The sequence below is a fragment of the Sparus aurata genome, chromosome 16 (assembly GCF_900880675.1).
Source record: "Sparus aurata chromosome 16, fSpaAur1.1, whole genome shotgun sequence".
NCBI classification, from domain to species: domain Eukaryota; kingdom Metazoa; phylum Chordata; class Actinopteri; order Spariformes; family Sparidae; genus Sparus; species Sparus aurata.
Genome location: NC_044202.1, coordinates 29,479,574 through 29,492,804, shown reverse-complemented (window position 1 = coordinate 29,492,804; position 13,231 = coordinate 29,479,574). Strand labels below are relative to the sequence as shown.

Here is a 13,231-nt window from a genome sequence, read left to right as displayed (position 1 = left end):
CTGGACATCAACTGGCAACCTGCACTCATCGTTTAAACTCCAGCCCTCGCCAGTCGCAGTCGGGGTTCTGGTGAGTAGCACTGTGGTCCTATGTTACCTCGTAAGCACATCAACATTGGTGCTTGCATATTGCTAAATGGTAAAACCTTGAGACTCGAGGCCCTCATTGACTCTGGTTCCCTTATCTGCTTGACTCTCAGTTTGTTGAACAGGCGCTGACTTTTTCCATTGATACGCCTTTGGTAGTCAACGCGCTCAATGGTGATGTATTGGCCCACATCACTCACCAAACTAAAACATTATCTCTGTTACTAGCTGGTAACCACCGAGAACAATTTGCTTTTCATGTCATGTCATCATCTCATGCCCCGCTGGTACTCGGTTTACCCTGGCTCCAAAAACACAACCCGTGACTGATTGGGCAGCAGGCAAAATTGGGTAAGGTAGTTGGAGTCCTTTTTGTTATTCCTCCTGTCTCAAGTCACCTCTCAGCTCCGGAACGTGAAAGCATGGAGACCTACATTACAGACTCCCTGAACTCAGGTATTATTCGCCTTCTTCTTTGTCGAAAAGAAAGATAAGACTCTGAGACCATGTATTGACTTTCGAGGTCCGACTAACATTACTACTAAAAATGAATACACATTACTTTTCATCAACTCTGCTTTTGAACCTCTCCATGGCGCAACCATCTTCACCGAACTGCACCTGCGTAACGCAAATCACCTAGTGGGTATCAAGGAAGGAGACGAGTGGAAACGGCATTCAACACGCCACTGGGACATTTTGAGTATTTAGTGATGCTGTTTGGACTTACTAATGCCCCGGCCATTTTTCAAGCTATGGTGAATGATGTGTTGAGAGACTTTCTGAATTATTCTGCGTTTGTGTACCTGGATGATATTCTGAGTTTCTCCCAGAGCCTCGAGGAGCACATTGTGCATGTGCGACAGGTACTGCAGAGGTTGAGGGAGAACAAACTGTTTGTTAAGAGGGAGAAATGTGAGTTTCAAGTCCCATTTGTTTCTTTCCTTGGCTATATTTTGGAGAAAAGGCAGGTGAGAACTGATCCTGCTAAGGTCAAAGCCGTGACCAATTGGCCCCCACCTCAGTCACGTAAACGACTCCAACGGTTCCTGGGCTTCACAAATTTCTATCGGCGTTTCATCAGGAACTACAGCCAGGTAGTTCAACCGCTAACTAGACTCACATCTCTCTCTGTGCCTTTTGTTTGGTCTCCAGCGGCTGAGGAGGCGTTTCTGGAGCTCAAACGATGCTTCTCCTCGGCTCCCATTCTGGTTCAACCAGATCCTACCCATCAGTTTGTGGTTGAGGTTGACGCTTTTGATATTGGCGTCGGCGCAGTGCCTCAGAGAGTCGCTGATGACAAATTACACCCCTGTGCTTTATTTTTAAGAAGCTGTCGCCTGCAGAGCGCAACTACGACGTGGGAAATCATGAACTTGTGGCTGTGTAGTTGGCACTCGAGGAGTGGAGACACTGGTTGGAGGGGACAGGGTCACCTTTTACGGTATGGACTGATCATAAGAATCTGGCTTACATTCAAGGTGCTAAACGGTTGAACTGTTGCCAAGCCCGGTGGGCCCTGGTTGAGCAAGAATGTGAAGCCTGACACCTTATCCCGGCAGTTTCATGACAGCAGGGATAGTTCTCCTGTTCCTGACACCATTCTCCCTGCATCCTGTCTGATCGGCTCCTTGACCCGGGAGATTGAGTCCCTGGTAAGAACAGCTCTCGAAACTAACCCAGATCCTGGTGGTGGTCCCCAGGGTCGTTTGTTTGTGCCTGACTCTGTACGTCCTCAGGTCCTTCAGTGGAGTCACACATCCCGGTTCGCCTGCCATCCTGGTTCCTCCCGCACCTTCTCGTTTCTCCAACGGCATTTCTGGTGGCCAACAATACATCAAGGCCTGTACTGTGTGTGCCCAAGGGAAAGCGACACATCTTCACATCATCACACCACCTGCAGGTCTCCTCTGTCCGCTCCCAGTGCCCGGCCGTCCTTGGTCTCACATCGCTTTGGACTTTGTAACCAGACTGCCTTTACCCCATGGTAATGACACTTTTCTTACAATTGTGGATCGTTTCTCCAGAGCGGTACATTTTGTTGCCCTTCCTAAACTTCCCTCAGCTACAGAAACCGCAGAACTGTTGGTGAATCATGTGTTCCGGATGCATGGGATTCCAGCAAACATCGTGTCGGATAGAGGCCCCCAGTTTTACATCCAGAGTTTGGAAGGAGTTTTGCCGGGCATTGGGCGCGGCGGTGAGCTTATCGTCTGGGTACCACCCGCAGTCTAACGGCCAGATTGAAAGAGCCAATCAGGATCAGGAGACAGCGCTGCGCTGCATTTGTGCTCGGAACCCAGCCTCGTGGAGTACTCATCTCACCTGGGACGAGTACTCACACAACTCTCTGGACATCTGCAGCTACGGGTATAACACCATTCGAGGCGTCTGTAGGATACTTACCACCTTCGTTCCCTTCTCAGGAGCAGGAGATCGCTGTGCCATCGGTCCAGCTCAACTTCTGCAGGATCTGCAGAATCTGGAGGGAAACCAGAGCGTCTCTCCTGCGCACTCAAGACCAGAACCAGAGTTTGGCTGACCAGCGGCGTACTCCTGCCCCAGAGTACAAACCAGGACAAAAGGTTTGGTTAAGTTCTAAGGACATTTCCCTCAGTGTAACCTCCAAAACACTGTCTCCCAGGTTCATTGGTCCTTTTGAAATCAAGTCCATTGTGAATCCCTCTGCGGTTTGCCTCAAACTCCCGGCATCATTGAGGATCCATCCCACCTTCCATGTCTCCCAGAAACAGTATACATGATTGCCATGCTAACATTGTAGCCTTGTGCTTGCTGCTTTACTGCCTGCCTTTGGAACTGCCTGCTAGCCGCCTGCTCTCCTGTGTTTCCCTCGTCGAGTGAGTACGCCCGAGACGACGGACCTCAGTACACCGTGCTGCAACACCGCCATTGCTCTGCAGCAGACGTCACACCACGACACCTTCACCTCTCCCTCACTGGAGACATCACGAGCCACAACGGAACCCCGGGACTTCGCACCACCCTTCCTCTCTTTCACTTGTCCTTTCACTTTTGAAAATTAAACATTAAAACATTCACTGTTACCTGTGGTTCTCAGTCGTGCTTTTGGGTTCTGATATTGCAAAAACCATAACAAAATATCCAAATAGGAGTAATCCTCAAAAACAAAAAAAAAGAGTTTTTAGTGAACAATCCCATATTATTACAAAATATTTCACAAATGTTTTAAGGAGATAGGCCTGCACTTCCCACAAATGGAAAAAAAAACCTCATAGTGGTAAAATATAAAACCTCGTTACCTGTTCAGATGACGTTTATTACATTTTAATACTTTTCAATTGCCTTAATTTGTGCTAATTTCTTTCACTACCTTTTAATACCTTTTACAACCCCACGGACACCCTGTGACTGTAATACTTAAGTTCATGTTGTCCTGCAAACGAGAATTCTTTTATTTCTGATAAACGCTGCACTCCTCTAACTTTTGTTTTTTGATTTCTGTTAACTCAAGCTGCAAGCTGTGTCACTCTCTCACTCCCCTCTCTGTAGCTTTCTTTTGGTCCTCTTTCTCCTTCTCACATTTCATTTAGGCTAGTTTCTGCTGGACCATGGCCCCCCAGAAATATATTTCTCTCCTGGCTCCCGCTGCCTCACATATTGACTGATCTTGATCATACCATTGGCTTCCATGAATAATTGCTCTTTTCTGTTTTACTATCCACTTATATATGTAGATAGTATGAATAGATAGAATGAATAGATATAATGTAACAATTTTACATTCTGATGGGGTTTTTTTGTGCTAATTATCTTGTGTGGTCTGTCTTCTTACAGGTCAACAGAGAGGAGGCGCATCAGAGCTGCAGCAATCTGTCCCCCCTCTCTGCATCTGTAACTTTCACACAGTCAATGATGGGGAGATTTGGTGCATGATTCCTGCACTGAAAGGGCAGTGTGAATAGGGCTAACGTCTTCTATGGTAGGGGGCACATTGGCTGAACAGAGCAGAGTTTCCCTCTATAAGTTTGTAACTAGTTTGTGAAATACACAATGACTCCATATGACTTGTCCATGAGTCATGAGCTACTTCGTTGTGTTGGTCATGGTTATCTGTTTGTCATGTTAGCCAGGTAAGTTGGGCTTGACTAGCTTAATATTAGTGCAGGCCAGCCAGTGAGAGGGAAGAGGGAACAATTGTGCTCAGTAAAATGCATTGCTGGCCTGGAACTAAACAAACAGTGTAACGTTAACGTCCCAATCCTTGACTCCTCTGCAACAACCGAAATGTCACTCTTATTGATCATAATTTCACATGCCATGTAACATTAAGCATACCATAGTCGAAATGTTTTGGAACTTAATACAGTTAATACTAGTCAAAATAATAAGGGTTTTGGAAAATTATTTAGTTCTATTGAAGTATGAGTCACACTCAGAACTTCAGGAATCTTCTGAAATTCAATGACAGTGTGTATACACAAATAGGAATTCTTGAAATATAAAGTTAGAAAAATATTGAACATCTTCTACAAAAAAAATGGACTGTTATGGCTAGGAAATAGGAAAAGGATTTAAGAAAACATTAAAATGATGGAAATGCATAACCAGCTTGTCCCATCCTTTTTCACAAAGCTAAGTAGGCCTATATCTGATCAAAGGTTAAGTGGATAGAGGAATAAGAACAAAACATTTACTATGGTTTCAAACTAGAAGGATGTCAAGACAGGAATGCCATTAAAACATTGAAGAATGTGCTGGTCCCAAAACAATTTCTGATTAAAAATGTTCTTTCTGTAACCATTTTTATAGAAACTCATACTCTAAACATGACTATTAACATTTTTCTAATTGATACCCACACTGGTTATTATGATGCAGAAATAATGCTTGAAGAATTGGATAATGCACTCAATCGTTTACAATACCAATGTGGTATACAGTTGTCCCTCGCTATAACGCGGTTCACCTTTCGCGGCCTTGCAGTTTCGCGGATTTTTTTAGTGCAATTTTGCATGCTTTTTTTTTTTTTACAGCACATTGTTTTCTGCTTCCTGATTGGCTAAGGGAGAGCCCGTGCGTCGTCTTCTGCGTCCTGATTGGCTAAGGGACTGTAGATCATTGTCAATCAATCTCCTCCGTACGGTGTCTCTTGTACAGTACAGAATGCATTCAGCTTGCCAAATTTACAGTATCTTTGATCGCTGGCAGTGTGACTGAAGTGCAGTATGTTTGCAAGCTTTCTCCCCGACAAAACCCACAATGTCGACGAAACGTTCTGCACCGACAAAGGCACCTGCGGTCGCACCCAAAAGGCAGAGAAAGATGCTAACCATCGCACAAAAAGTTGGACTTCTTGACATGCTAAGGTAGGTAAAAGTTACGCGGCTGTTGGGCACCATTACGGAATAAATGAATCTTCAGTTTGTTACATAAAGAAGGAGGAAAATAACATAAGGACGACAGCAGCAATAAGTTTTAACAAGGATGCAAAGAGGGTTGTAACTGTCCGCAACAAGACATAGACGTAAGGATGGAGTCTGCTTTAGCTTTGTGGATCAGTGACTCCAGGAAAAAGAACATTACGCTGGATACCAACATCATCCGCACAAAAGCTAAACAGCCTTATGAAACTTTTGCTGACAGCGATGACGTCCATGACAGCGAGGAGCAGGATGATGCGGATCCCAGGCCGTCGACAAGTACTTTTCACACAGAACCAAGCCCATTTAATGCCAGCAAGGGCTGGTTTGAGAAATTTCAGAAACGCTTTGGACTTAAAAATGTTTCTCTGCACGGAGAGGCCGCGTCTGCGGATACCGCTGGAGCAGAGGCATACGTGAACAACAAATTCAAAGTGATCATCGAGGAAGGGGGATATAAGCCTGAACAAGTTTTTAATATGGATGAGACTGGCTTATTTTGGAAACGAATGCCCTCCCACACCTTCATAATGCAGGACGAAGCCAAAGCCCCAGGATTTAAAAAAAGATCGCGTGACTCTGGTTATGTGTGGAAATGCTGCGGGCTTTATGATAAAACCAGGGCTAATTTAAAGGTTCAAAAATCCTAGAGCCCTAAAAAACAAAAATAAGAATGCGTTGCCCATTTACTGGATGCAAAAAAGCTTGGATGACAAAAGCGCTCAATCTGGATTGGTTCAAACAGTGTTTCATCCCGGAGGTCAAGCGTTATTTGAGAGGAAAAGGACTGGACTTTAAAGTGCTTCTTCTCATAGACAATGCCGGAGGCCACGCTGATGATTTGTCATATGATGGTGTGCAAATCGAATTTCTGCCGCCAAACACTACATCGCTGATTCAGCCCATGGATCAAGGCATCATCCGCGCTTTCAAGGCTCTCTATACGCGCAACATCTTGTTGCGGTTATGGACTCGGATCAAGATTTCTCACTACAGGCCTATTGGCGTGAATACACCATTGGATCATGTCTCCAAAATATTCAGAGGGGCATTCAGGAGATGAAAACTGAAACTTTAAATGCCTGCTGGAAAAAACTGTGGCCAGAGGCAGTGCACAACCCTACCGGATGCTCTCTGATGAGATCCATCACTCTGCGGTAGATGCAGCTGTGAATCTGGCTAGACAGCTCGGAGGAGATGGCTTTAATGATATGACTCCTGATGACATTAATGCCCTGGTTGATGCCCACTCACAACCGCTGACTGATGACGACCTGGCAGAGATGACAAAGCCACCAAGCGAGTACGAGGGAGAAGAGGAAGAAGAGAACGCAAGTGTTGATAAAGACGAGGAGGATGGACGAACACTTGATCGCTTGGCAACCATGGTAAGAATGGCCGATGAACTTCAGCGAGCTGCACAAGAATGGGACGCTTTGATGTTTCGTTCATTACAGTTCTCAAATATAATCGAAGGTGGTATGTCTGTTTATAAGAATCTTCTCGCCCAGAAGAAAAAAGAGCGCCAACAACTACCCATAACTATGTTCTTCACTCGGAAAAAGACACCTGCACCGACGCCTTCAGTGGAAAAAGACGCTACAATGGAGCGGCGCCAGGACGAAGAGTAACGGTCAGAGGAACTCTGAAATACGCGTGAGTCACTACTGTATTGATAATTTCTAATGTGTCCAACCTCGTATGTTGCTTGTTAACATTACATTCGTTATTTCTAAAAGCCATCATAATTATTTATAGGAAAACGTTTATATTTTTATTTCTCAAACAAATGTTTGGGCCTGAAAACAGGTTGTGGTCTTTGGTTTCTTCTATAATACTGTACTTATTTTTCTACGAAGGTTTGAACTTTGAGAGTGTTTAAACAAGAGAGAAATGTGAGAAAATGTTAATGCCTGTCTGAGAAAAGTGTATAAAGTGTGTAGTGAGGGGTTTTGCAACCTTAAAACATTTATAATCATTGTAAAAAATAAAGCTGACTACTTCACGGATTTCGCCAATTGCAGGTTATTTTTACAACGTAACTCCCGCAATTAACGAGGGACCACTGTAACCACAAATTGTAACATTTTCGGTTTGGACATAGGGAAATTCTACACAAGGTAAAAAGATCTTGGTGGGTATAGTAACGAGGGACCACTGTAACCACAAATTGTAACATTTTCGGTTTGGACATAGGGAAATTCTACACAAGGTAAAAAGATCTTGGTGGGTATAGTCTTCCAATGAGAATAAAGGTGTCATAGTTATAATTCCAAAACCAGGTAAAAATCTAATCTAAATCACATTGTTAAACAATGACTATAAACTATTATCAAATATATTCAATTATTCTCTAAAAAGGTCAGTCACCACTGAACCTCTGTCAGGTTTCTTTAATGGTAATCTAGTCACAATAAAATCCATTTCATACAAGATATACTAGATTACAGTGAACTGACTAAGGATAAGGTTTTTATTCTATTTCTCAATTTCAAAAGCCTTTGGCATGCTTGAACACCCTTTTATGATACATATTGTGGAAGCATTTGGTTTTTGGGACAGTTTCATAAAGGTCATTAATAGCTGTGTTTCATTACCTCACAGTATCATGCCTTGTTTGATGTACTGAAAGAAATCCGGTAGGGTTTAAATGCATTTGGATTAGAACTCATAATGAGTCAGTTCCAAACAACACAACCCTGTTCCTCAAATATGAACATCAGATTCCTGTTGCCATACAGAACATTAAACTCTTTAAAACTGTGATCTGCACTCCTGCAGAGGAGAGGAGAGGTGCTATGGACACTTAATATAAAGAACAACACACCTGCCATTAGAACATATCGACAAAGAGGAGAGGACGTCTTCTTATAACCTAAGAAACTGACAATATATTATTTTGTGCCGTCACATACATACATGTCACAAACTGGCATGGTCCGTGCACAGCTCTGGAAAGGAAGGCAGGCTCTGCAGCAAGTGATTTAAGTAGTTCAGAACCTCATTGGTACCAAGCATCAGTGATATCTTCTGTTCTTTTCAGAAAAACAGCTGTTCAGTTGTGACTCAAATGAAGCTGTACTACATTAAAATGGTACAAACTAGGGCTGGGTATCACCAGGTACCTCGCGATACAATACTATCACGATATTTTGCCCACGATAACGATAATATCACGATACAGCGATTCTGCGATAATCGATATATTGCAAGGAATTTCATCCACGATACATCATGATATCTGTATCACTGAAGAAATTCAGAATTTATTGACTGCACTGAATCCATTTCACAGGAATTACAAAACACTGTCAATCAATTTCACATGAATGACAGCCAAGTAAACAAAGAGTATATTGCACAGTGTCTCTTCTTAACACACACACACTGACTACAACTATCATTAAATATCTATATGTGTGGGTTTCAAAGCCACTTAAACCATTTTTTAAAAATTTATTTGGTTGTATACCTATGTTTGAATAAAGATAAAGCTGTCCTCCGAAGAGGGGTGGTGGTGATGGGCCAAAAAAAAAATATATAATTTTTTTTACATTTTTAAATATCGATATTTGGCACCAGTGTATCGATAACGTACCACAAGACGAAATATCGAAATATCGCGATATATCGTAGTATCGATATTTTGGCACACCCCTAGTACAAACTGGAGCTAAGTGAAGCTAATTTGTCTCTACCGAAGGTGTACATGTTCAAAAGTCATTTCTTGAATCAGCTGGCCATTGTAGATTTCCAAGAAGTTTCTCAGAGCATATGCAGGAGGACTATTTTTGGTTGTGTATTAATATACATTTGGTATACTAGTATTTAGCAGCATAATTTGTGCAGTATAATTTGAAGCAGCATAATTTGTGCAGTATGTCACTTAAACTAAGCTCGCTGCAGTCACAGACAAAAATGTTTTATTGGCCTAATGTCACATCTAGCATATCAGCCCACAAGAAGTGACTAGTACAAACAATGGGCCTTATTCTTCAATTTTATTTGTTTAAATGCAAATTAATTGTCCAAGTTGTGGACCAAAATTACTAATATATGTTATAATATGTTATTATTTACCCATATATTCACCATTCCTCAGTTTCATTGTTGCACTCATTGTTACACAATATGTGCTAAATGAAACTTTACCAAATTCAATCAGAGTAACAAATACAAGTCTGTGTAAGCAGCCATACTGAACAACCTTTGTAACCCCTATTCGAGCAAGGCTGGCCCAGAAGCCTTTCCAGCAGGTTGGAATGTTTCAATAAGTCATTGTCAACACAAGAAAGCCTTTGATGTTTTGACATTTATTACAGAATGTATAGAATTTTCAAAAATATCTGTGCAATAGAGGACACTAAAGGGCACCCTTTGTGAGAGGAAGGAATTTGTAGTCAAGACCATACATAGAATAGAAAATCAGAATAAAAATACAAAGAAATACTATAGCAAAGTATGTACTGTATGTTCTAGACTGACAAAGTTATAGTCCTGTGCAAACCTCTGCATCATGGGATGTGCAAAAGTTCAGTGGAGAGAATATGTGTCATGTAGGGGTCTAAAACAATTAAAGTTAAAGTATGACTACACGGACAGCCGATCACAAACGCCAATCAAATCAATCTTAATGTACTGTGTGCCATCAATGGCATGATTCTAAAGTTATGAATCGTGAGTAAGGCAGCTATGCTGCTACTTGATCACAGCATTTTCAAACTCTTGTAAAAATAAAAGGTCAGCGCGAGGGATATGTCTGCCCTCTGCTTGTCAGGTAAAAATCAAGAAAAAATCAATAAGATTCCCTGGTCTTCCCTGGTCTTTAATAAAAAATATGAATATAATATAAAAACTGTATCGTATGATACCAAATCGGAATCAAATTTTATTGAATTGTTCCGTAATAAAAAATATTGTCCCTGAATCGTAGCCTAGCCCATGTATCTAGATACGTTTCACATCATCTTATAAGGGAGAGATGCACACCCCTAGTTTTATGGGATGATTGTCAAAGGTGTCATCTTAATGTATATTGTAGAAACAGATGTCCACTTGTTGATGAGAAAGGCTGCAGATGAGAATAAAGAAAGGGTGGTCATTCATCACTAGTTCATCAGACTTTTCATAGGACATAGAGATTACAAAGTACAATTAACTGCGATCTTCAGCCACTTGACACTTACTTGTCACTGTCACTGGTCCAATGTTTGCTAGAGCAGGATCTTTCAGCTTGGCAGGCCTGGTCGTTTCTTCATGGGTTAAGAAGCCAACCTGCTCCTTGTTAATAGCTGTTACAAGAATTTCAGGATTTACTAACTGTATGCAATATCTATCAATGTCATTGCTACAGTTAGACAACATAATACATCTTGCAATGTCCTCAAATATCTAGCAAAGTTTCCCAACCAAAAATCTTGCCTCATCTTATGACAGCAATGGTCAAAATAAGACTGCTATCTTATAATCTTCATGTGTAGCCATTGTGTATAAGTTTACCGTACAGCTGATTTTGCTCAGTTTTAGCAATGCAACAGTAACAACAAACAGTCATATCACACCGACTATTACAGTATGTGTTGTCATTAGACTAAAAATATTTTTCGGTAAACAGCAACATAAGATATTACTTACCAGTCTAAAGAAATGTTGCAAGTTCAGCTTTTTACTTGCTTTAGCCGTCTCCAGCGTCGGAAAGCCCTGGAGATATGTACTCTTGTTTAGCTTTTTTTTATGTAGCTCCTTTTTTTGCTGCAGACCTGGTTCCTCACCGGAAGCTGTTATTTATGGTGATCAAAGTCCTTTTTCTGGAGCGTCTGCATCGTTTGTTCACTAACTAATTGACGGCTTCTATGCGGTACCCATTCCTTCTGGCCAGCTTGACTTATTCATACTCTCCTGTGGCAGACTAAGGCTCACTATTGCCTCTTGCGGAAGATGTAATATTACAAGAAGGCACACTCTGTCCCTGGATGCTTAGCTGTAGAAATATCTGCTATATGCTTTTTAATGTTTCAAACTCAAATTATGTATATAGCCTACCAACCCTACATGTAACCCTAAACTTGACTTAACTCTTTAGTTCAAATGTCTTCCCCATACATCATCAGTAGATGTGACAAACAAGATGAAACACCCATTCCCACACACACACCAAATGAATAGGTTAGGAATTTGTCAGGAGGTTTAGGTTGTCAGCTGGATGGGCAACAATGTTGGCTGCTGTTAGCCAACATGCTAGCTCAACAAAACCATGACAGATTTCCAAGGCAGCTGCTGCCTCGGATCATCTTAGCATTGTTCTCACGTCTCTCTTTACCTTAGCAAGGAGGCAGAAGGGCTACTACTTGCTGCTGGCTGCTACACGTTTATATATTGGTCCCGGTTCTCCTCTGCACGACTCAGAGGAAATCCGGGAAGCTGCAAAACGAAATTCATTTCGCTTTGACGATGCGCCTTGCCATCTCACTGCTTTTAATAGCAACCAAACGCACGACTCCATGTTAATAAATCTACTTTTCTGTGGTAAATAAAGACAGACATTAAAACCAAATTAAATTGCTGTCAGATGATCATTAACGGAAAATAATGAAACGCATCCTCACTAGATGCCAACATATCGGATCTGTTCAGGGACATGAATAATGCTGCAGATGTAGGCTCGGTAATACTAATATATATATATATATATATATATATATATATATACACACACACACACACACACGTTTCCTTGCGTAAAGGTGGCAAGACAAAGCACAACTGGATCGGAAAAAAGAGGTGGTTGCCTTCAAAATAAAAGCGCCTGTTTTGTTAAAATGTCATTTTAGCACATGTTCGCAAAGGGTGAGACCCCTTATTTTGAAAATCTTGACTGGGAATTCTCTTCGCTACTGTCTGACTTGACGCTGACTACAATGTCTCGTTGCAATATCGTGCAGCTATCTAACGTTAGCAAAATACTACATGTGACAACCACTTTTCACATGTGGATATATTCGTTACAAACTTCAATACACAGCTGCAGCTAATGCCGTTGTAAAGCATATTCAACATCTGTCCGACCTGACAAATGGCAGGCAGCTAACATTGGAGCAATGAAAGTCAACGGCACCGGTTAGCTTAGCATACTAGCTAACGTTAGCTAGCTCGGCAGCGAAGACAGCTTGTATCATGACACTGACGTTCATAGGCAACGACGATAAAACGCCACTTACATGCATTATTGAAAACCATTTTGAGCTATTTATGATACAGTTAACTTACCCGTTAGAATCCCCACTCGGGTCTGATGGTCGTGGTTGGTGAGCACCATCCCGTCCGCCGCCATGTTTACAGCCTCTGTCTGCACTGTGCCGGCACATAGAGTGTAGTGGTGTGCGGGGCTGCTGCACCTCTGGAGGACAACTCTGTATTTGTGAGCATGCATCTCCTTTGGTTTTGATTTGAAGCAAACACCCAGATAAACAGTTTAGTTTAGACTGGAGTATTAGGAATAGTTCCACGTGAGACTCCATAATAACAGTGAGATGACATAGTGTAAAATACTGTATATTACATTGGCGTGATAGTGTCCAGTCAGTCATCAATCAGTAGTACTTGTAGTAGAAGATAATATGTTGGGGTTGTGGATATCAAATAATACTGTAATAAATACTACATATAGCAACAGCTGAACTATCTGTTGTCTACATTTAGTATTTTCAAGCAAAGTAAACATTGCAAACAAGAGATTGAAGGGT

At 41.8% G+C, this 13,231-nt stretch overlaps 1 protein-coding gene and 1 long non-coding RNA gene across 4 annotated transcripts in view; both read right to left on the bottom strand.

Annotated features, from left to right (window-relative positions):
- The window catches only part of gphna (gephyrin a), a 143,299-nt gene extending 130,399 nt beyond the window's left edge, over positions 1-12,900 (bottom strand). For all 3 annotated transcript variants that reach the window (XM_030391843.1, XM_030391844.1, XM_030391845.1), the window contains exon 1: positions 12,756-12,900. In XM_030391843.1, the coding sequence (XP_030247703.1) occupies positions 12,756-12,819 (64 nt within the window). In that variant the 5' untranslated portion in view covers positions 12,820-12,900. The remainder of the gene's footprint in view (positions 1-12,755) is intronic.
- On the bottom strand, positions 9,787-11,117 carry LOC115566121 (uncharacterized). The gene is made up of 2 exons (XR_003980949.1): positions 10,676-11,117; positions 9,787-10,560 (listed from the first exon to the last, which is right to left on the bottom strand). It is a non-coding gene; the product is annotated as an uncharacterized LOC115566121 (long non-coding RNA).
- Positions 12,901-13,231: the final 331 nt, after the last annotated feature.